General features: G+C 57.7%; 3 protein-coding genes across 4 annotated transcripts in view; 2 read left to right on the forward strand and 1 right to left on the reverse strand.

Moving 5' to 3' along the window:
• Positions 1–4,313, forward strand: part of PEAK3 (PEAK family member 3) — an 8,141-nt gene extending 3,828 nt beyond the window's left edge. For both annotated transcript variants that reach the window (XM_009193106.4, XM_031660147.1), the window contains exon 4: positions 1,504–4,313. In XM_009193106.4, the coding sequence (XP_009191370.2) occupies positions 1,504–2,313 (810 nt within the window). In that variant the 3' untranslated portion in view covers positions 2,314–4,313. The remainder of the gene's footprint in view (positions 1–1,503) is intronic.
• On the reverse strand, positions 4,194–8,346 carry OAZ1 (ornithine decarboxylase antizyme 1). Its single transcript, NM_001289792.1, is given in 5 exon segments — positions 4,194–4,709; positions 4,861–4,946; positions 5,952–6,124; positions 6,380–6,525; positions 8,146–8,346. Coding segments are annotated over 5 exon segments (687 nt in total). The 5' UTR covers positions 8,292–8,346; the 3' UTR covers positions 4,194–4,572.
• Positions 8,347–10,363: 2,017 nt separating this feature from the next.
• On the forward strand, positions 10,364–23,973 carry JSRP1 (junctional sarcoplasmic reticulum protein 1). Its single transcript, XM_031659083.1, has 8 exons — positions 10,364–10,467; positions 19,693–19,801; positions 20,864–21,002; positions 21,734–21,771; positions 21,913–22,033; positions 22,421–22,594; positions 23,212–23,303; positions 23,421–23,973. Exons 1-8 carry the CDS (start codon positions 10,364–10,366, stop codon positions 23,886–23,888), a joined length of 1,245 nt encoding a protein of 414 aa, XP_031514943.1. The 3' UTR covers positions 23,889–23,973.
• The last annotated feature ends 65 nt before the right edge of the window (positions 23,974–24,038 follow it).

Consider the following 24,038-nt stretch of genomic DNA (forward strand, 5'->3'; position numbering starts at 1 on the left):
TGGCTTTGTCAGAAGGAAGGTTCCAAGTCAGAGAGAGGTTCTAACCTGGGGCCGGGCTTGCAGTGAGGCAGGGGTGCCGGCAGCCCACTGCATCCAGCCTGGTGACCTGGCCTTGAGACTCGTCTCAAAAAGAGCTGGGCAGCACAGTGTCCATGCCTGTAATCAACACTTTGGGAGGCCAAGGCGGGGCGTCATAAGGGTCAGGAGTTCGAAAGTAAGCCTATTGTTATATCGTCTCTAACTAAAAGTGCAAAAATTAGCCAAGGCGTGGTGGTATAGCTGTAGTCCCAGCTACTTGGAGGGGCTGAGGCAAGGAGAATGCAGCAGACCACGGAGGTGGAGATGAGCTGAGACTGCTGCTGTATTCCGACCTGGGAGGAGCAGGTGAGACTCTGTCTCAAAAATCCCGAAGAAAGAAAAAGGAATACCAGGACTGGGTGTTTATAGAAAAGGGAGACTTAACTGGCTCATGGTTCTGGTGGCTTCTGCTTCCGGAGGAGCCTCAGAACACCAATCATAGTGGAAGGTGGAAGTAGGTACACAGCTACTCACTTGGAAGGTAGGCAAGACAGGAGGAAAGGAGGGAGGTGCTGCGCACCTTTACACAGCCGGATCTCACGAGAACTCACGCGCTATCCCAACGACAGTGCCAAGGAGGATGGTGCTGAGCCATTCATGATAAACCACCCCCAAGATCCAGTCACCTCCCACCAGATCCCACCTCCAACACGGGGGATTACAATTGGCCATGAGATTTGGTGGGGACACAGATCCAGACCATATTAGACTTGTTTATTTTGCAACTAACACGTGAATCAACACAGTTAACCCAGGAAACCATGTTTCTAAAGTGTGGGGCCATGGATATGGCCTTGGAGCCCTTGTCAAAACCCCTCCCACACCTCTCTGGCCGGGGATCTGTTTTTTTGTTGTTGTTTTTGTTGTTGTTGTTGTTGTTTTTTGAGACAGAGTCTCACTCTGTTGCCCAGGCTGGAGTGCAGTAGTGCGATCTCCACTCACTGCAACCTCCGCCTTCCGAGTTCAAGCGATTCTCTCACCTCAGCCTCCGAAGTAGCTGGGATTACAGGCGCGCCACCACGCCCAGCTAGTTTTGTATTTTTAGTAGAGACGAGCTTTCCCTGTGTTGACCAGGCTGGTCTCGAACTCCTGACCTCAGCGATCCCCCTGCCTCCCAAAGTGCTGGGATTACAGGCGTGAGCCACCGTGCCCAGCCCAGGAATCTGTTTTCGAACTCATTGCCCAGGGACACTGCCACCATCTTCTTTTCTGGCTTAATTTTCCTAAAAGCCCTTACTGGTGACTGACTACCCAATTAACATCGACCTCCTGCTGCTGGAGGGATGCCGGCAGTCTCCCCCCCCCAGCCATAGTGGGGGCAGTTTGGGGGTGTGCGGGGGAGACTTCGTGGCAGGTCGCTCTGGGGCGGGCAGTGCTGGTGGGGGGCCCAGTGATTCAGGCCCCGACACCCCCTCTGCCTTGCAGGTACCCAAGCCCGGGGCGGACGTGCCCCACCCGTGGGGCCTGGAGCTGCAGGCCTCCCTGTCTCCACACTTCAATCTGCAGGGGTTGTGTGGCGTGGTGCCTGAAGGCACACTGCCCGGGGCGCCCTGGAGAGGCGCGGTGGCGCTGGCAGCGGAGGTGCCGGAGCGCACGGTGGCGCAGTGGCTGGTGGAGGCCTGCACGCAGCCGCCGGAGGAGTTCGTGTGGGCCGTGGCCCTGGTGCTGCTGCAGCTGAGCGCGGCCCTGGAGTTCCTGGAGGCGTGGGGCGCGGCCCTGGTCGAGTTGCGGCCAGAGAACTTGTTGTTGGCGGCACCTCGGGGCTGTGCGGCGACTGGGCACCCGCGCCTACTCCTCGCTGACTTTGGCCGCGTCTGTCTGCAGCCCCCCGGACCCCCGGGCTCCCCGAGCCCCCACGCGCCGCAGCTGGGCAGCCTCCTCCGCGAGATGCTCGGCCTTGCTGCGCCCTCGACCACGCCTTTGACCGCGGGCCTGGAGCGCCTGGCAGCACAGTTGACCCGCTTGCAGCCCTCGGCGTCCCGGACGCGGGGCGCGCTGCAGGCGCTGCTCTGGGGGCCGGGGCCTGAGTTGCGCGGCCGCGGAGCACCGCTCGGTCCCTGGCTCAGGGCGCTCGGGCCCTGGCTGCGGTTGCGCCGCGGGCTGCTGGTCCTGCGCCTGGCAGAGCGGGCCGCAGGTGGGGAAGCGCCCAGCCTCGAGGACTGGCTGTGTTGCGAATACCTGGCCGAGGCCACCGAGTCCTCTATGGGCCAGGCCCTGGCGCTGCTGTGGGACTGAACCCAACCCAGGGCGAACACACCTGGTCCAGGCCTGCCCAGGAGGCAGGGCTGGGGCTGAGGTCAGCGTCTCTATGATCGCCAAGACAACCTCTTCTTGCAGAGTCCAGGGACGCAGCAGAAAGAGCAGCGCCCCCCTCCAGAGTCTCCCCTCTCGTGCTGGCGATGTGGGTCAAGGGCTTCCCAGGAGTGCAGCTACCCCTGCAGGGCTGGGGGCTGGCCAGCGCCTCCTGTGTGGGCAGCAGCTCTCTGAAGCCAGGGCCCCCAGGCCACTTCCAGGTGTGGACACCCCCGCTGATCAGTGTCTCTCTGTGTTCCACCTTCCCCGGCAGCCAGGGCGCTTTTCCGCGGTGGGTCCTGTCATTGTCTCCCTGAGAGGCCAATGCCGGGACCAGAGCATTCCTGGCCCTGGAGCACCCCCTTGTGCTGAAGACGGCCAGCGATTTTGGGCATGTCCCTAGTGGAGAATTGCTTGGTGGTGACACAGGAAGGGAAGGCTCCCTGGGACCTTAGACACCCAGCTCATCTCAGAGGCGTCTGGACTCACCATCCCTAAAACAGTCCCCGCGGTTCCCTGCCACCTCCCCACAATCCCTCTGCACCCACCCTGCCTCCCTTCCTGTTCCTCCATGACACACTAACTTGTTTCCCACCCCCAAGCATCTGTGCAGGCTGTTCCCTCTGCCATACTGTTCCAGTTCCACTTGATCTAAACAAATAAAGGTGCCCCCTCTGGGCCCTCGCTAGCTCCTTACCCTTCGTTCTCCGCCCACTCCCAGGAGCATTTATTCCTCTGTTACTGTCCCCAAGGCTGTGAGTTCCCTGGGGGCAAAGGCCAGGCTTGGCACACGGTAGGTGCTCACTTAATACTGCAGGATGATGGAATAAACAGGCACAGAGGAGACTCACTGGAGGGGAATGCAGTCTTTATGCCTCTGACACACCACACTGCACTTGCCTGTGGCCTCCTTCCTGGAGACTCACAGTTGCCCTTCCATTCCATTCCCCATGGCAGTCCTGGGAGGATCTTTCCAACCCCAGATATGAGGTCCCTCTCCAGCTCAAACACCTCCCATGGCTCCCCAGTGCCTCAGAATACATACAGGTCTCTTCCAAAGTCTCCTCAGTCTCCAACCCCATGTCATTTATCCCTGGAGGTACTTTCCGGCCTCTACGCCTTTGCCCAAGTTGTTTTTTACGCCAGAAACAGCCCCCTCTATTCTGGTTCAGACTCCTATTCATCCTGCAACGCCTCAGCTCTAACGCCCCTTCTCTGCACGTGCACTGCCCAAATGAGCTGGGAGTGTCTGTGTTCACATCTATCCTCCCAGCCGACCCCACCATGCTCAAAAGGCTGAATATCCCCCTGCCCCCGCTCGCCAAGGCTACAATCTCTTCCAGCGCCTTTCCTCCTCTTTCCAACCGGTTTCCCGGCCAGGCCTGGCCCTGACTTTCCGGGTGACGCTCCCGGATGCGGCCGGCAGGTGGCGCAGCGCCGCGCAAACGGCGGGGGTCGCAGACCCGGAAGCGCTCCAGGCCTTGACGCCGCCGGAAGTGCTCCTGCCCTGAACGGCGCTGCAGGTCCACGGGGGCGGCCAGTAACACGGTGACCCAAAGGAGTCGGGAACAGACATGCCCATGCACAGGCCCAGGCTGGGGCGGAAGGGGACGCGATGCAGGAAGGGGCTCCAAGCAAACAGTGGCAAGGCTGACGCCAAGCTCAGGGCCCAGGCCTGCCAGCCCAGGGGGTCTCCTCCGTGGGAGGGGTCCTGCAGCTGCCCTGGTGACAAGTCCCCCTGCGACCCCTCTACCCAGGGCCCTCTGTGGTCCCAGGCACTCCTCCCACCAGCCCCCGGCGTCACCACCACGGAGCCATGTGCATCGGGTGTAATCACTTTATTGGTTTTCGGAGAGCAATAGAGGGGATTAATACCTAATCTTTCCAAGTTAAAAGACTAAGACTGTTTCCAAAAGACTCCAAATAAGAAACTTCTCCTCAAAGTACAAGGATAATCTGAATCATCTTAAACCAGCAATAAAAAAGTAAAATATAAATTTTTATTTAGAATTAAAGCAAATACTTCAGTATCACAAACACAATATTAAACTTCAAGAAATATACGCTAATTTGGAGTGAGCATTTATTTGCACAATTACAACATGCGGACAAACCCAGGCGAGATGAGCGAGTCTACGGTTTCCACCCAACCGGCTGACAAGGGGTGGCCCCAGAGGCCGGATGCCCAGCCCCCAGGCGGCCCTACTCCTCCTCCTCTCCCGAAGACTCTCTCTCGAACGTGTAGGCCATGAAGCAAGCGTCGGGTCTCTTGGGGACAAGGGGATGCCCCGGTCTCACAATCTCAAAGCCCAAAAAGCTGAAGGTTCGGAGCAAGGCGGCTGTGGGGGAGAAGCCGTCAGAAACCCCACCACCCAGGAGCCCCCACCCGCCCCCAGCACCCCCGCCGGGAGACCACGCCTGCGGGCTGAAAATGAAGGTGCATGGCAGGTGGCCCCACACACCCTGCTGCAGGCGATGCGGGTCACCTACCTCTGTCCTCGCGGTTCTTGTGGAAGCAAATGAAGACATGGTCGGCTCGCAGCTGCTCCTCAGCGAATTCCAGGAGAACTGCAAAGCTGCAGCGCGTGTCAGTGTCTTGGCTAGCCCGACCCGCCCGCCTACCTCCTAGGCCTTAGCAGCTACCCTGAAGCCCGCTCTACTCCAGGGTCCCCCTGGGGCCCAGATCGTTCTCTGGGTGGGGCCGTCCTGACACTGCAGTGGTAAGCAGCAACGCTGCACCCACCCACGTGCATGCCCCGGGACAGAAAGGCTGTCAGACACTGCCTGGCATCCCCTGGAGGGTGGAATCCCAGGGTACAAACTTGGAACGCGCTTTTTAAAAAGAGACCCCAGAACGGGCGCGGTGGCTCACGCCTGTAATCCCAGCACTTCGGGAGGCCGAGGTGGGCGGATCAAGGGGTCAGGAGTTTTGAGACCAGCCTGGCCAACACAGCGAAACCTCGTCTCTACTAAAAACACAAAAATTAGCTGAGCATGGGTGGCGGGCGCCTGTAATCCCAGCTACTCGGGAGGTTGAGGCAGGAAAATCACTCGAACCCGGAAGACGGAAGTTACAGTGAGCCGAGATCATGCCATTGCACTCCAGCCTGGGCGACAAGAGCAAGACTCCCTCTCATAAAAAAAAAAAACAAGGCCGGGCGCGGTGGCTCAAGCCTGTAATCCCAGCACTTTGGGCGGCCGAGACAGGTGGATCACGAGGTCAGGAGATCGAGACCATCCTGGCTAACACGGTGAAACCCCGCCTCTACTAAGAAAATACAAAAACTAGCCGGGCGCAGGTGGCTACGCCTGTAGCCCCAGCTACTCGGGAGGCTGAGGCCGAGAATGGCGCGAACCCGGGAGGCGGAAGCAGCAGGTGAGCTGGAGATCCGCCACTGCACTCTAGCCTGGGCAGAGCCACAGACTCCATCTCAAAAAACAAAAACAAACAAACAAAAACAAAAACAGCGGGGGCCCATTCCAACCCATACAGCGATGGTGGCCCCCATATTTGCTGCCTGAAGGCAGTGCCCTCCCTCATCTGTCCCTGCCCCCCCCCCCCCCCCCGTCCCCGCCCTCACCTGTCCTTGCTCCCCTCAGGCAGCGCGCCGCCCGGGATCTCGATGTAGAGGCTGCCTCCACTCAGCACTGTTCGCCAGTTAATGCGTTTGGCGTCTGTGAGCCTGGACTGGACGTTGAGAATCCTCGTCTTGTCGTTGGACGTTAGTTCCTCTGTTACATTCAGCCGATCATCCTGTCCGGGGGACGGTGCAGCTTAATTCAGAACCCCGACTCACCCCACGGGCAAGAGACCCGCAGCGCTAAGGCTTGGAACTAAGCCGTGTTCAGCTCAAGCAAGGTCTGGGCTGCAGGAGACTGCGCGCCCTCTCTGATGAAACTCAGAAGGGTTCCCAGGATTAAATTCAATCACAGGTACCGGCAGCGAAGTGCACAAGCGCCAGCGGCCCCAGAGCAGCCCCAGCCCCGCCCACCCCAGCGCCGTACTCACGGAGTAGAATAAGTTAGCTGAAAGATTGTGATCCCTCTGACTATTCCCTCGCCCACCTGGGATCTTCAGGGGTGGGTGAGGGGCATCAGGAGCACCACCGAGGCCCCGGACCCGGGTTACTACAGCAGCGGAGGGAGACCCTGGAACTGAAGGCAGATGCGATCACCAGGCAGCGCCAGGTTCCCGGCGGAGACCCCTCCAGGGCGCCCGGACGGTCTTCTGCCGCCCACCTCTGCCCCGGCCAGAAGACCCCGCCCCGCCCAGGCTGGGGCCCACCCGGCCCCACACCCCCAGGGCTTCCCAAGGGCAGCTCCAACGCCTGCCCCGAGCACCTACAATGGCATCGATCACTGAGCCCCGACGTCTTGGGCGGCGCCGCCCGGAATAGCCCAACCCTCCCAGGGCGGGGGGGGTCCCTTCCCCTCACGTAGGCCCGCCGGGACAGAGCCTCACCCCCCCCCCCACCCCCGCCACCGCGCCAGCCGGCGCTTCCCCTTTTCAGCCCGGCCGCGACTTCCCCTTTCCACCCTGCACTGCGGTCAGAATCTGGAACCCTTGCTTGTCCCCCCGAGGAGGGGGCGGGCCTGGCCTGACCTCGCGGAGGACGCGCCCCGCTACTGCTCCTGGCCGCCCCCCGCCCGCCCCCACGCCCTCCCGGTTGCGTCATCTAGGCAGACGCGGCCCCGCGCCCCGGGGGAGATTTTCACAATCGCGCCAGCCGGCAGCGCCAGCAGCCATTTGCTGCGCGGTGTAAACAGGCCCCAAAGTTGCCTCCATTTTGCACGGCCCCCAAACCGTGGCACCGCCAGCACCGCGGCCCAACTTCCCGATTCCCAGGACTCAGCGACGCCCACCTCGGGAGACGCACTCGTGGAAGCTCGACCGAAACCCCGCGGGCTCCCCCACAATCGCAGCTGGCACCCGCGTCCCCTGAAGCGGGACGCGTCCTCCCGGGAGGCGGCGGGGGACTTCCCACGGCGCTGTCGGGTTGTCCGAATGCGCGACCCCCGGCTCCCCGACGGCCCCCGCGGAGAACTGGGTGCCGTCTACGTACGCGGCCTCGCCCCGCGCGTCCCCGGCCATCCAGACCGACTCGCTCTGGGGCGAAAAACGGGGCCCACGAAGTCGGTTGCGTGCGGGGGCCACATCGAGGCGCAGGAGACCCACGGGAGCTCGTCCGCCGCGAAGCGCTCCCCGCTCCGGCAGCGCACGCTCAACGGCCGGGACCGAAAAGTGCAGATTCACCGGCCCTGCGGGCCCTGCCTGGCCTCGGACCAGCCCCCCAAGGCCGACCCCGCCCCCAACCAGATTGCCCCATCCTGCGCCTCCCAAATCCGTCCAGCACGCACACCCCTCCTCCAAACCGAATTTCCAGTCTGCGTCCCCCAAATCCAACTCTCTCCCCTCCTCCAAAGCCGAGTCCCATCCTGCGAACCCCAAAAAACACACACGCCTCCCCCACATTCCCCGTCCTGCGCCCAAATCCGACCTCCGACTCATGCCCCACCCCCACATCAGGCGCCCCAGACGGCGCCCCTCAAATCCAACTCCGCACCCGTGACCCCCAAACCCGACCCAACAGCGCTGCCAAGGCCGGGGGGACCTCCAGGCCCGCCCTGCCCCTACCTCGTCCCCAGCACGACTCTGGCCTTGACAAAGGGGCGGATCTCGCGCGCCGGGGACCTATCTGGCGCCCCGAGGACGGCCCCCCGCGGGCCTGCGCGGCCGGCGCTTCTGGAAGCTTCGGACGGGGGCGGGGCGCTCACCTCTCACTGCTGCTGCCTCCGCGGCTGTGCAGGCTTAGAAGCGGCATGGTGCAGCTGGCGTGGATGGTGGCGCTGGGTTTATCCCCTTCCTTCTCTCTGGCGAAGCAGTGGCTATTGAGGATCCGCTGCAGGGAGGATTTCACCATCCGGCCGCTGGGGTCCGAAACCAGGAAAACCTCCGCTGCGCCTCTCCGCGCCGCCGCCGCTGCTCGCCGTTCGCAAAATGGCGCTGCTGCCGCCGCCCGCCTTTATAGACGCCGCGCCAGGGCCACGCCCCCCGCACCGCCGGGAACGCGGCCGCACGAGAGGCAGAGCCGCGGGGCCGCCGGGAAAAACAGTCACGCCCGCCCCTTCCAGCGTCTGATTGGTAGAAGGTAAAGGAAAACGGAGAGGCGCTCTGGAGATTGGTTGGTGAGCCTCGGGCCACGCCCCCTCCCGCGCGCGACCTTCTGCGGGCGCCCGGGGGCGGGGCTGCCATAGCGCCGGGTACGCGCTGCGCTCGCCCTGAGCGGTCCCCGCCCCCACAACCGTGCCTTGGGGCGTGGGCGGCTCGCTGGGGCCGATTTTCGGGGGTCTCCGAGTGCCCGTTTGTTTGTCGTGGGGCACGTCCCCCTCGCTAGGATCCCTTCACGCAGCGGGACCCCTCCCCTGGGTAGGCCCCCGGGTATTGGGAGGGGTGTCCAAACGCGCCCATCCTCCCATAGGACAAAATTATTTCCAGTAACTCCTGGTAATCATCGCTAATACTGGTTTTATTTTTTTTAAATTTGGTCTTGCAGTTCTTAAAATGCTTCCAGTATTTTTTAAAAAAAGAACTTCCAATGTTAAAGATATTCAAATTTAGTAAAATATTTCGTGTACAATTTGGACTTAAGCAAAAATTTTACTCCTTGCAGATAAATTCAGATTTTTCCTGTGGAAACTAACACTTACCCTAAGGAAAAACACTACTGGCAGTTAAAATTCAGAAACACATTTCATGTATGAACTAAAATGTGGATCTCCCAAGGAAAAAACGATTTCTTTGGTGGTTAAGTTCGGTAAACTGTTTCGCCTGTTGAGTTAAAATGTGGACTTATCCAGCAAAAATATTTCCCCTCCTGGTTAAACCCAGAAAAAAAATCTCAGGTATGAACTGCAGTTTGCGTTTAGTAAGCAAAGATAGAACTCTTGGCAGTTACATACTGGTACATAGGTTGTGTGTAGACTATGAATTTCGCAAAAAGTTGCCACTTTGCGTGAGGTTTAATAAAATATTTTATATTTCATGTATAAACTAAATTTTGTTCTTACCAAGCAAAAATGCTACTTCTGGCAAATCCCGATTTCGTTCATGGTTTTAATTTTGTTTTGTTTGCAACCGGCCTGGCTCTCACCCAGGCTGGAGTGCAGTGGTGCAATCTTGGCTCGCTGCAACTTCCGCCTTCCGGGTTCAAGCGATTCTCCTGCCTCAGGCTCCCAACTAGTTGGGATTACAGGTGCCCGCCACCACGCCTGGCTAATTTTTGTGTTTTTAGTAGAGATGGGGTTTCACCATTTTGGCCCAGGCTGGTCTCGAACTCCTGACCTCAGGTGATCCACCTGCCTTGGCCTCCCAAAGTTTGAGGATTACAGAGTGAGCCACCGCGCCCGGCTCAAAAAACAAACAAACAAACAAAAACCCGGCCCACACCCTGAGTGGGGAAGGAGAGAGGAGAAGAATCCCAGGTGCTGGGGCCCTCCTGGTTTATACCGTTTGCCCCATTGGGATTTTATCCTGGTGTCTGGTGTGAGCAGAGAACAGACTCTGTTTCAAATAATTAACTCGGGGTCTCTTCCTTCGGCCCCGTGGACATTGGGCTTGGATTGTTCTTTGGGGTGGGGCATCCTGGGCACTGCAGGGTACTGAGCAGCGTCCCTGGCCTCCACTCACTCCATGCCAGCAGCACCCCAAGTCATGACAACCAGAAATGTCCCAAACATCACCCAATGTCCCTTGGGGGCAGAATGACACCCCCTAGTTGAGGACTTCCTCTGGGAACTGAGGCAAGAGGGTGCTCGAAATGAACAGGTCACGAGTGCGATTTCCAGAACAGTCACGACCAGGGAACCCCGTCCCTCTGTCCAGATTGCAACAGCTCTCACTTCCTCCTCCTGTCCATCTCTAACTCTGATGGCCGCCTGCCAATGATGTGAGGCTTCTAGAAGGGCCACCCCCACACTGGCCAGGCCACACTGGATGAACGCCAGGATCAGCAACTGTGCCGTGCTGGCCCACCTGGCTGGGCTCCCCGGGAACCAGGGTGGGAGGTGCTTTGCTGAGAGCTGGGGAGTCTGTGACTGGTGAGGGACCCCCAGACAGCAGGGAGAGAAAGAGGCATATCTTTCAAGAGGCTTGAACTGTCTGAAAGGGACAGCAGAGGATGTCGGGTGGTCAAGGATAGAGGGCCCATGCCTGGGTTTTCCTCTGAAATCAAGGTTGAGGGGATAGGGATGCTGGCAGAGGAGGCAGAGAGTATAACTCTGATTGATTGACTGATTGATTTTTTTTTTTTTTTTTTTTTTTTTTTTTTGAGACGGAGTCTAGCTCTGTAACCTAGGCTGGAGTGCAGTGACATAACCTTGGCTCACTGCAACTTCTACCTACAGGATTCAAACGATTCTCCTGCCTCAGCCTCCCGAGAAGCTGGGACTACAGGCATGCACCACCATGCCCGGCTAATTTTGGTATTTTTAGTAGAAACAAAGTTTCACCATATTGGCCAGGCTGATCTCAAACTCCTGACCTCATGATCTGCCTGCCTCCCAAAGTGCTGGGATTACAGTGTGAGCCACCGCGCCCGGCTGATTGATTTCTGAGACAGGGTCTCGCTCTGTCAGCCAGGCTGGAGAGCAAGGGCATGATCTCAGCGGCTCACTGCAACCTTCACTTCCCAGGTTCAAGTGATTCTCCTGCCTCAGCCTCCCAAGTAGCTGAGAACTACAGGCTCACACCACCATGCCCAGTTAATTTTGGAATTTTTAGTAGAGACGGGATTTCACCATATTGGTCAGGCTGGTCTCGAACTCCTGACCTCAGGTGATCCACCCACCTCACCCTTCCAAAGTGCTGGGGTTACAGGCATGAGCCCCCGTGCCCAGCTGACTCTGATTTAAAAAAGGATATGTGGGCCTGGTATGCACTTTGGGACGCAGAGGCAAAAGAATCACTTGAGGTCAGGAGTTCAAGACCCGCCAGGGCAACATAGCCAGACCCTATCTCTGCAGCAAATTTAAAAATTAGCTGGGCATGGTGGTGCACACCTCTAGTTCCAGCTACTCCAGTGGTGAGGCAGGAGGATCACCTGAGCCAGGGAAGTCAAGGCTGCAGTGAGCAGTGATCTCCCGACTGCAACCTGGGTGACAGAGGGAGACCTTGTCTCTAAAAGAATTATAATAATAAGTTAAATAAAATAAAATGTAAACAGGTAAAAATAAAGAAGGATTGGGGCTGGGCATGATGGCTCACGACTGTAATCCCAGCACTTTGGGAGGCTGAAGCAAGAGAATCGCTTGAGCCCAGGAGTTGGAGACCAGCCTAGCCAACATAGCAAGACCCTATCTCTAGGTTCTCACTTCGTTGAGAATTTTTAAAATTTCTAGAAATTTTTTTTTTTTTTTTTTTTTTTTTTTTTTTTTTGAGACGGAGTCTCGCTCTGTTCCCCAGGCTGGAGTGCAGTGGCGTGATCTCGGCTCACTGCAAGCTCCGCCTCCCAGGATCATGCCATTCTCCTGCCTCAGCCTCCTGAGTAGCTGGGACTACAGGTGCCCACCATCGCGCCCGGCTAATTTTTTTGGTATTTTTAGTAGAGCGGGGTTTCACCGTGGTCTCGATCTCCTGACCTTGTGATCTGCCCGCCTCAGCCTCCCGAAGTGCTGGGATTACAGGCGTGAGCCACCGCACCCGGCTAGAAATTTTTTTTTAATTAAAAAAATTTGATCAGGCGTGGTGGCTCACACCTGTAATCCCAGCACTTCGAGAGGCAGAGGCTGGGCAGATCACGAGGTCAGGAGATTGAGACCATCCTGGCTAACACGGTGAAACCCCATCTCTACTAAAAATACAAAAAATTAGCCGGTGTGGTGTCGGACACTTGTAGTCCCAGCTACTAGGAAGGCTGAGACGGGAGAATGGTGTGAACCTGGGAGGCAGAGCTTGCAGTGAGCCGAGATTGCCCCACTGTACTCCAGCCTGGGGAACAGAGCGAGACTCTGTCTCAGAAAAAGAAAAAAAAAAAAGAAAAAAGAAAAAAATTAAAAATTTTTAAATTAGCTGGGATTGGGGTGGGCACCTGTGGTCCCAGCTACTTGGGAGGCTGAGCCAAGAGGATCACTTGAACCCGGGAGGTGAAGGCTGCAGTGAGCTGTGACCACACCATTGCACTCCAGCCTGGGTGACAGAGAACGACAGTGTCTCAAAAAAAAAAAGAAGAAAAAGAAGAAGAAGAAAGAAAAGGAAAAGGAAAGAAAGCAGGAAAATGGCCGGGCGCGGTGGCTCACACCTGTAATCCCAGCACTTTGGGAAGCCAAGGCAGGCCGATCACGAGGTCAGGAGATCGAGACCATCCTGGCTAACATGGTGAAACCCCGTCTCTACTAAAATACAACAAAATTAGCCTGGCGCGGATGTTAAGCACCTGTGAACCTAGCTACTCGGGAGGCTGAGGCAGGAGAATGAACTTGGGAGGCGAGCTTGTCGCGGAAAGCCGAGATCACCACTGCACTCCGTGGCCTGGGCGACAGAGTAAGACTGGGCCTCAAAAGCTGCCGGGCGCCGTGGCTCAAGCCTGTAATCCCAGCACTTTGGGAGGCCGAGATGGGCGGATCACTGCGTCAGGAGATCAGACCATCCTGGACCAACACGTGAAACTCGCCTCTACTAAGAAATACAAAAAAAATAGCCGGGCGAGGTGGCGGCTTCGTAGTCCCAGCTACTCGAGGCTGAGGCCGGAGAATATGGAACCCGGGAGGGCGGAGCTTGCAGTGAGCTGAGATCCGCCACTGCACTCCAGCCTGGCTACAGACAGACTCCGTCTCAAAAACAAAAACAAAAAAACAGGAAAAATAAAGAAGACCTTGGCCTCCTTTCTCCTCGTGTTCCTGCCTGGCACATGCCTCAAGCCTGGCTCTGTCCCCTGAAGAAAAACTCAGAAGACCCGTGAACTCTTTTGAGCAAACAGGGTGGGGAAGAAAAAGGGAAGTAAAGAAGAATTTTTTTTTTTTTTTTTTTTTTTTGAGACATCGCCCAGGCTGGAGTGCAGTGGCCACTCCCTGCAACCTCTGCCTCCCGGAGAACTGACCTTTTTTTTTTTGAGATGGAGTCTTGCTCTGTCACCTGGGCTGGAATGCAATGGCACAGTCCCGGCTCACTGCAACCTCCATCTCCCAGGTTCAAGCGATTCTCCTGCCTCGGCCTCTTGAGTAGCTGGGACTACAGGCACACACGACCACGCCTGGCTAATTTTTGTATTTTTAGTAGAGACGGGGTTTCACCATGTTGGCCAGGATGGTCTCGATTTCTTGATCTCGTGGTCTGTCCGCCTCCAGCTCCCAAAGTGCTGGGATTACAGGCGTGAGCCACCGCGCCTGGCCGAACCAATCTTTTTTTTTTTCTTTTTTTTTGAGACGGACTCTTACTCTGTTGCCCAGGCTGGAGTGCAGTGGCACGATCTTGGCTCACTGCAAGCTCCGCCTCCCGGGTTCACACCATTCTCCTGCCTCACCCTCCCGAGTAGCTGAGACTACAAGCGCCTGCCCCCACGCCCAGCTAATTTTTTTGTATTTTTAGTAGAAACTGGGTTTCACTGTGTTAGCCAGGATGGACTTGATCCCCTGACTTCGAGATCCACCTGCCTTGGCCTCCCAAAGTGCTGCGATTACAGGAGTGAGCCACTACGCCTGGCCTCGAACTTACTATTTTTAATATGCACCATGCTGCCTGTGATAAGCTCAGGCCACAGGGAGGCTGCGCAAGGACAGGGTTTGGCCACAAAGCCGCAGAGGCGTCTGCTGCTGGGTGATAAAGCAGGACCCACAGCCGTGCAGGCAACCTCCAACCTCGGGACAACCGGCAAACATACGAAAAGAAACCCTATAAACAGGGTTTATCTCGCTAAGTTGTTGTTTTTCCCTTTTACTGTACGAGTATTTTTGAGACAGAGTCTCGCTCTGTCACCTAGGCTGGAGGCGCGTAGTGGCATCGATCTGAGCTCACTGCAAGCTCTTGCAAGCTCTGCCTCCTGGGTTCACACCATTCTCCTGCCTCGTTCTTCCCGGAATAGCCGGGACTACAGGTGCCCGCCACTGCGCTCCAGCTAATTTTTTTGTATTTTAGTAGAGACGGGGTTTCACCATGCTGCATATCCCGGATCCCCAGAACTTACGATCCCACCCCGCCTCAGGATTACAGGCGTGAGTCACTACACTGTTTCTTTTTGAGATGGAGTTCACTCTGTCTTCAGCTGGAGTGCGTAGTGGCACCTCAGCTGACTGCAACCTCCACCTCCCAGGTTCAAGGGGTTATCATGCCTCAGCCTCCTCAGTAGCTGGGATTACAGGCATGCACCACCACGCCCAGCTAATTTTTGTATTTTTAGTAGAGATGGAGTTTCACCATATTGTCCAGGGTGGTCTGGAACTCCCAACCTCAGGTGATCTGCCCGTCTCGGCCTCCCAAAGCACTGGGATTACACGTATGTGCCACCGCGCCCAGCTTAATGTTTTCACAAAGGTTTCATTATACAAAAAGGAAGAAAGCTTTATAGGTGGAGCATCTGAGCATCTTTCTTTGCAGCTCTTCAGTATTTCCTGCCCCACATTGTCCATGTCTCTGTTTTCATGGAGTTTGACCTTTACTTTTGTAATTTTTTTGTTTTTTTTTTTTGAGACGGAGTTGCCCAGGCTGGAGTTCAGTAGCGCAATCTTGGCTCACTGCAACCTCTGCCTCCCAGGTTCAAGCAATTCTCTGCCTTGGCCTCCCGAGTAACTGGGATTACAGGCACCCACCACCACACCTGGCTAATTTATTTTGTATTTTTAGTAGAGATAGGGTTTCACCATCTTGGTCAGGTGAACTCCTGACCTCGTGATCCACCCGCCTCGGCCTCCCAAAGTGCTGGGATTACTGGCGTGAGCCACTGCACCCAGCCATAAAATTGGTTTTTATTGTTTTTCTTTTTTTTTCTTTTCTTTTCTCCTTCTTGTACAGACACGGTCTTGCTATGTTGCCCAGGCTGCTCTCGAACTCCCAGCCTCAAGTGATCCACTTGCCTCGGCCTTCCAAAATGCTGGGATTACAGGTGTGAGCCACTGTGCCCAGCTCTATCTCTTTAAAAAACAAAACAAAACTGGCCAGGCACGGTGGCTGACATCTATAAACCCAGCTCTTAGGGGGGCAGAGTTGGGAGGATAACTTGAGTCCAGGAGTTCAGGACCTGCCTGGGAAATACAGCAAGACCCTCGTTCAAAAATAAATAGATGAGGCCGGGCGCGGTGGGCTCAAGCCTGTAATCCCAGCACTTTGGGAGGCTGAGACGGGCGGATCATGAGGTCAGGAGATCGAGACCATCCTGGCTAACACGGTGAAACCCGCCTCTACTAAAATACAAAAATTAGCCAGGCGCGTCGGGCGCCGGGGTGGCTCAAGCCTGTAATCCCAGCACTTTGGGAGCCACTGGCGGACGTCAGGCCGAGGATCGACCATCCTGGCTGGGCCACAAAGGAAAACCCGGGCTCTACTAAAATACAAAATGGGGCCGGGCGTGGTGGCGGCGCCTGTAGTCCCAGCCACCGGAGGCTGAGGCAGGAGAATGAACTGAGGCGGAGCCAGTGTGCCGAGATCGCTGGGCCACTGCACTCCAGGCTCACACAGAGCCAGACTCTGCCTCAAAAATTAGCCAGGCGTAGGGCGCCTGTAGTCCCAGCTACGTGGGAGGCTGAGGTGCAGGAGAATGGTGGAACCCGGGAGGCGGAGCTTGCAGTGAGCTGAGATCCGGCCACTGCACCTCAGCCAGCGACAGAGTGAGACTCCATCTCAAAAAAAAAAAAAGCCGGGCGCTGTGGTCGCTCAATCCCAGCACTTTGGGAGGCCGAGGCGGCGGATCACAGCAGAGATCGAGACTCACGTGAAACCCGTCTCTCATTAAAAATATTAAAAAATTAGCTGGGCACGGGTGGCGGGCTCTTTGTAGTCCCAGCTACTCAGGAGGCTGAGGCAGGAGAACATGTGAACCCGGAGACGGAGCTTGCAGTGAGCCGGTGATCGCTGCCACTGCACTCCAGCCTTGCCAGCCTGAGACCCGTCCCAAAAAAAAAAAAAAAGGCCGGGCTGTAGCTCGCCTGTAATCCCAGCACTTTGAGGCCGAGATCGGCGGATCACGAGGTCAGGAGATCGAGACTATCCTGGCTAACACGGTGAAACCCCGCCTCTACTAAAAAATACAAAACTGGCCGGGCAGGGTGGCGGTGCCTGTAGTCCCAGCTACCCGGGAGGCTGGAGTGCAGGAGAATGGCGCAGAACCCGGGAGGTGAGCCAGAATGAGCTGAGATCTGGCCACTGCACTCCAGCCCATGCATAGAGGAGACTCCATCTCAAAAAAAAAAAAAAAAAAAGTAAAAATAAATAGATGAATAAAAAATTTTAAATAAACAAACAAAAACAAAGCAAAACAAAAAAACATTGTAAACACACCTGCAAACCAGGAAAGGTTTATTTCTTGTTCTTACTCGGGGAGCTTCTCAGGCCCTAGGGGGCGCTGCTCACCTCCCCTGCCATCTTGAACGTCACTATGGCCAAGAGAGGAAGACCCCAGAAGGTCTCACACTAGCAATTAAATGCCCCAGCCTAGAAGTCACCCCAGGAAAGGAGCCACTTCTCCCTGAGAACAAGTAGGGTGGACACACAAATGAAATTGGTGTGCTGCCCTGGCAGAGGCAGGAAGTTGGCCACTGCCCAGCACTCCTCACAGTTCTCAACTTCCCACCTCAGTGGTCCATGCTGAGGGTCCCCTGGGGGTTTCCCACTCAGGCGTTTTGTGTTCCAGAGGCTGGAAGGACCCTGCTGTGGAGGGTGTCACAGTTGAGCTTCCACGTGGCACAGAATCTCACGGTCTCAGTAGCTTCCTCACGTTTGTCATGGCAGTGATAAGAATATGAGTACACAGGCCGGGCGCGGTGGCTCACGCCTGTAATCTCACCACTTTGGAAGGCCGAGGCGGGCGGATCACAAGGTCAGGAGATCGAGACCACGGTGAAACCCCGTCTCTACTAAAAATACAAAAAACTAGCCGGGCGCGGTGGCGGCGCCTGTAGTCCCAGCTACTTGGGAGGCTGAGGCAGGAGAATGGCGGGAACCCGGGAGGCGGAGCTTGCAGTGAGCTGAGATCGCGCCACTGCCCTCCAGCCAGGGGGACAGAGCGAGACTTTGTCTCAAAAAAAACAAAAAAAAGAATATGAGTACACAGCTTGTCCCAGGAGCCAAGCACCTGTCCCCATGCTTGGCTTAACGCTCACAAGGAGCCCAGGAGGTGGAGTCTCCATTTTATTTCCATTTTGCTGGAAAAGAAACTGTGGCACAGCCAGGCAGCAGTGGAGTCAGAGTCAGAATCTGAGTCATCTCCATCCAGAGTCAGTGCCCTCAGATGACACTGTTGTTCACAAAATTAGCAAACCTAGGCCGGGCGTGGTGGCTTGCACCTGTAATCCCAGCACTTTGGGAGGCTGAGGCAGGAGGATCACCCGAGGTCAGGAATTCGAGACCAGCCTGGTCAACATGGCAAAACCCTGTCTCTACTAAAAATACAAAAATTAGCTGGGCATGGTGGCACACACCTGTAATCCCAGCTACTTGGGAGGCTGGGGCAGGAGAATCACTTGAACCTGGGAGACAGAGGTTGCAGTGAGCTGAAATTGCACCACTGCACTCCAGCCTGGGCAGACTGTGTCTCAAAAAAAAAAAAAGTCCTGGCCGGGTGCAGTGGCTCACGCCTGTAATCCCAGAACTTTGGGAGGCTGAGGCAGGTGGATCACTAGGTCAGAAGTTCAAGATCAGCCTGGCCAACATGGTGAAACCCCGTCTCTACTAAAGATACAAAAAATTAGCTGGGCGTGTCGGTGCACACCTGTAATCCCAGCTACTCAGGAGGCTGAGGCAGAGGAATTGCTTTACCCAGGAGGCGGAGGTTGCAGTGAGCTGCGATCATGCCACTGCACTCCAGCCTGAGCAACAGGGTGAGACTCTGTCTCAAAAAAAAAAAGAAAAAGAAAAAAAAAAGGCCCACAGAAGCCCTGCGTCCAGACTTTGCTTCTGGGAGAGCTGAGCCTTCCAGGAAAGGAATGCAAAGCAAGACCCTATGAGAATAAGAAGATGAAAATGCTATTGAGGTCAGGCACGGTGGCTCACGCCTGTGATCCCAGCACTTTGGGAGGCCAAGGCAGGAGGATTGCTTGAGGCCAAGGGTTTGAGACTATCCTCGCTAACATAGGGAGACCTGGTCTCTCTCTTTTTTTTTTTTTTGAGACGGAGTCTCGCTTGTCGCCCAGGCTGGAGTGCAGTGGCACCATCTCGGCTCACTGCAAGCTCCGCCTCCCAGGTTCACGCCATTCTCCTGCCTCAGCCTCCCGAGTAGCTGGGACTACAGGCGCCCGCCACCACTCCTGGCTAATTTTTTGTATTTTTAGTAGAGACAGGATTTCACCGTGTTAGCCAGTATGGTCTCGATCTTCTGACCTCGTGATCCACCCACCTCGGCCTCCCAAAGTGCTGGGATTACACGCGTGAGTCACCGTGCCTGGCCTTGAGACTGGGTGTCTTAAAAAAAAAAAAAAAAAAAGCTATTTATTTTGACCAGGGAAATGCAAATCAAAACCACAATGAGATCATGCCGTTCACACCCACTAGGCTGGCAATAAAAAAAACAAACAAAGAAACTGGAAAATGATGAGTTGGATGTGGAGAAGTTAGAACGGTCCTGTGTGGCTCCTGAGCAGGTAAAACAGTGCAGTCACTTTGGAAAAGAGACTAGCGGCTCTTCAAAAAGTTAAGCATAGAGACAGGGCGCGGTGGTTCACACCTGTAATCCCAGCACTTCGGGAGGCCAAGGCGGGTGGATCACTTGAGCCCAGGAGTTGGAGACCAGTCTGGGCAACATGGTGAAACCCCGTCTCTACTAAAAACACACAAAAAAATTAGCCAGGTGCGATGGCGGGCGCCTGCAGTCCCAGCTACTCGAGAGGCTGAGGCAGGAGAATGGTGTGAACCCGGGAGGCGGCGCTTGCAGTGAGCCGAGATGGCGCCACTGCACTCCAGCCTGGGCAACAGAGCGAGACTCTGTCTCAAAAATAAAATAAAATAAAATAAAAAATAAAAAATAATTAACCGGGTGTGGTGGTGCACGCCTGTAGTCCCAGCTGCAGGCGCTGTGTCTCCCTGGCATGGCAGTGGCCAGGGCTGAGTGAGTAGGAGCAATGCCCTGCCCCGCTGCAATGGCAGGGAAGGGTGGAGGACTCCCGGCTGTGACCTCACTCCCACAGGCCTGCTGATTGGCCCACCCCCGGTCTCCAGCCACCTGCTGCCGTCCATCACGGGGCCACCCTCCCCATCCTCCATCCTGTCCACAAGGCTCAGCAAAGCGGCTGGCGGGTAAGTGAGGCTCGGGGGTAAGGAAGTGAGGCTGGGGGAGCTCCCGAGCAGAGGTGTGGGCTCCCGGGATGCGGAAGGGTGTTGCGGAGGACCGTAAGGGTCCCCAGTTCCTAGAGCTGCCCCCCACGCACACACAGGGGCCGCACACCAGCCTCCCATACTTGTTGGGCCCCTCCCCCACGGCCACGCGATAGGCCCCTTCCAGGTCTTGGAGCCCCAGGGCTGGGTGGTTTTTCAGCCTAGATATAGGGACACCCTAATCCCAGCAGCCAGAGGCCATGGAGACCCTGAAGAGTACAGCTCCAGGTCTGACTTGAAGCTCCTTGCGCCCTCCAGCCAATGGCGCTGTCTCTAGCCTCAGTTTCCTCATCTGTCATATGGGAACAGAGTTAGTGGGACAAGGCAGGGTACTCTGTGTCAGGATCAGAAGACTGCCCCCGGGACCCTCCTCCCCTGCCCCGGCCTGTCACAACCAGAGCCAGGATGGTTCTGCTGCTGGGGCCTGAGCCTGTAGACTCACAGGGTCATGCGGCGGGATGTAAGTGCCCAGAATGGCAGGTCAGGGTGGCCCAGAGGGAGACCCCATGATAGCAGAGGCTTGGGAGGGGCTGGGGCACCTGTTAGCCTGTCCCGCTGGCCTCGGGCACCAGATAAAAATAGTCCCTGGTCTCAGAGAACATGAGCTGACACTGGGGCCAAGAGTTTTGGTTTGGGGTGTGTCTGGGACTTACTGCTGTGTTGCCCTGCAGGGGCTCCCGCCCTCTCTGGGCCAAAGCAGCCTTGGCTGCTGTGCTGATGGATATTGGGCCCCAGCGAGGCTGGGCTACAGGGAGGGGCCCCAGGGCTGGCATGCAGGGTCAGGGAGATGCCTGGTGTGGGCGCTGGGCCATGCCTGGCATGAGTGTGAATTTCCCGAGTGAGGGGTGCTTGAGGCAGAGATCACAGCCTCGGTTGGGGGTGGAAGGACGGGGCCTGTTAGTTGGTGTCCACAGAACCTCCAGGTCAGGCCCAGGCCCATGAGGGACTCAGTAAATGCAAGACCTTGTTCCCCACCCCTCCCAGCCTGGCCCGGGACCTGCTGCTGCTCCAGTCATCTCCATGGCAACCAGCGCCTGGGAGGAGCTAGATGGCGGCCTGGGCAGCTGCCAGGCCCTGGAGGACCACTCTGCGCTGGCCGAGCCCCAGGAGGACAGGGCTCCAGGTACCCTTGTGGTGCTGGCGGGAGGAAGCCCCTCCCTGATGGTCCCCTTGAGCCAGGAGGCCCATCTTCAGAGACCAGAGCTTCTTAGCCTCCCACACTGGACTGGCTTAAACTGTGCTCCCCAGGTTCAACCCCTGGCCCTCATTTCTGCCTCAGGGGTCTGTAAGGAGCCCCCAAGGAAGACAGGTGCTGGGCTACACAGATCTAGGTTCCAATCCTGCGTTGCCACTGAAATGCTTTGTGTCTTCCGGCAAAGCTGTCTCCAAGCCTGTCTGCTTTCTTTGTATTTTTATATTTTTTTATTGTTATTTTTTATTTTTTGAGGCCGAGCCTTATTCTGTCTTCCATGCTGGAGTACAGTGACATGATCATAGGTCACTGCAGCCTCGACCTCTCAGGTTCAAGTGATCCTCGTGCCTCAGCCTCCCAAGTAGCTGGGGCCACAGGTGCTGGCCACCATACCTGGCTAATTTCTTTTTTTTTTTTGGGTAGAGATGGGGTCTCACTGTATTGCCCCGGCTGGTCTCAAACTCCTGGGCTCAGGTGATCCTCCCACCTCAGCCTCCCCAAAGTGCTGGGATTCCAGGTGTGAACCACTGTGCTGGCCTCCGCCTACTTTCTTATCTACAAGATGGGGTTAGTCACCGGCGCGTCACCCAGCAGGGCCAGGGGAGAGGGTGGGATTGGCCTGGGGGGTCCCCACAACCTTGACTCTCCCTCTGTTCTCACAGCAACACCCAGGCTGGCCGACTCCGGCAGCCCGCCCCACGTGAGTAGTTGGGACCCTCAGCCTTTAACCCAGGACGCCTGGGGAGTTGGGGACAAGCCCACCAAGGGAGGCAGGTGTCTAAAGCCCACGGGAAGGGTTTGGCACTGGAAGGAAACGTGGAATGTCTCATGATAACCACAGGACTCTCGGGAGCCGGTGGCTGAAGGCTGCAGTGTGGACACCAGGCCCAAGAAGATGGAAAAAGAGGCTGCCGCCAGGGGGACCCCAGGAACGGGGAAGGAGAGGCTGAAAGCTGGAGCGAGTGGGTTTGCAGGAGGCGTGGGTGAGGTGTGGGGTGGGAACGGACTGGTGTGAGGCTCAGGTCCCGGAGCTGGGTCCTTGGATCTTGGGGGGTGTCCTGGTTGAGTGGCATCGAAGTGTGGCAGGCAGTGAGTCAACGGGCCGGGAGCCTCTACTAATGCGTGATAATACCGGCTAAGCCACTCAGCTCCCGGAAGTTAACTTCCAGAAACTGGGCATCCCCGTGCAGCTGCGGGGCACCGGGGCTGGGTTCACCTGCGCCCAGGGCCGCACAGGCAGGCAGGGTGAGCCGGGTTCAGGGCGCAGGCCTCTCTCTTGCCCCCTGTGCCCGGGGAATGGGGCGGCGCAGAGCCAGTGGCCACAGCGCAGCACGCACTTGCCCCCGCAGGCCCTCGGAGCGCCCCCGCGCGCAAGAAGGCGCAGACCGCGCCGCCCGCGCAGCCGCCGCCGCAACCCCCAGCCCTGAGCCAGGAGCTGCCCTGGGGAGACCTGTCGCTCAACAAGTGCCTGGTGCTCGCCTCGCTGGTGGCGCTGCTGGGCTCGGCTTTCCAGCTGTGCCGCGGTGAGCGCGGGCTCCCCAGAGGTGGGGCGAGGCTGGGGTCCACCTGTGCGCCTATTCCTCCAAGGAAGGGCCCTGTGACGCAAGGGTGGGGTCTGGGAGCCTCCTTCCCAGGGCTAGGTTTTGCACGCCTCCAAAGTTGGTTTGTACATCTCCCCTTAAGTGATGGGCCTTGCGCGCCCCTCTCACCCCGTCTGGACCTTTTGCGGGGCCCATTTCCCTCGCCGCGAGTAGGTTCTGGCTTCCGGATGGACCTTGTGCAACCCCTCCTCCCGCGCAGCGTTCTGCCGCCTTCCTCCTGCGCCCTCTCTGGGGACAGCTCAGCTAGTGAGCGCCCCCCGGGGGCACTCCTGCGACCCGTCCCTTGCTAGGGGTCTCCTACAGCCCGTGGTCGGGGGGAAGAATGACGGATTGAAAGAGCGAGGTTCGGAGGAGGGGCGCTCCGCAGCAGCGGAGTCCCGGAGTCCCTTCCCACGGCTCGGGGCATCCTTAGCCTCAGCCGTGCCGCGGGAGCCCCACTCCAACTGTCCAGGGAGGGGGGCTCTAGCGGTGAGGGACGGATGGACAGTGTGGTCCATGCGTCGACCCAGCTGACTCGGGTCCCGACCCTGTCGCTGCAGACGCCGTGGCTGGGGAGGCAGCAGTCCAAGCGCGTGCGCCCGAGCCCTGGGTCCCGCCAAGCTCAGCCCCGAGGGAGCCATCGTCGCCCCTGGTAAGCGCTTCCTTCCAATGACCGGGGGCAGTGGGGCCTTCATCCCCAGGGAAAGAAGGAGCCCGGGCCGGGGGCAAGGTGGGCGCTTACCCCAGGACCCCACTCTCTGTCTTGCAGCCTAAGTTCGAGGCCCAGGCGCCCCCATCAGCGCTGCCTGCGCCCCGCACCGAGGCAGAGATCAGACCCAAGATTCCCGGGAGTCGGGAGGCTGCAGAGAAGGACGAAGAGGAGCCTGGCGAGGCCACCGGAGAGGCCGCCGGGGAGGACCGTGCGCCCCTCGCAGACCGGGGACCCAAGGAGAGGCCTCGGAGAGAGGGGAAACCGCGGAAGGAGAAGCCGCGGAAGGAGGAGAGGCCGAAGAAAGAGAGGCCGCGGAAGGAGGAGAGGCCACGGGCCGCCAGGGAGCCCCGGGAAGCCCTGCCTCGGCGCTGGGAGTCACGCGAAGGGGGCCATCGGCCGTGGGCACGGGACTCCAGGGACGCCGAGCCCAGGAAGAGGCAGGCCTGGGTCTCCCCGAGGCGTCCGGACGAGGAGGAGCGGCCTGGGAGTCGCCAGAAGCTCCGCGCAGGCAAGGGGCGGGACTAAGCCGGCCCGCGCCCGAGTCCAGGGACCCCTTCTCCACAACCCGCCACTCCGGCGAAATAAAGCGAGGGCTGCGGCCGCAGAGTCATCTGCTTCTTTACGCCTGGACCCGGCAACGAGCCGGGGCCTGAACGACCGTCGCGGGGCGCTTCA

This window comes from Papio anubis, chromosome 20 (assembly GCF_008728515.1).
Source record: "Papio anubis isolate 15944 chromosome 20, Panubis1.0, whole genome shotgun sequence".
NCBI classification, from domain to species: domain Eukaryota; kingdom Metazoa; phylum Chordata; class Mammalia; order Primates; family Cercopithecidae; genus Papio; species Papio anubis.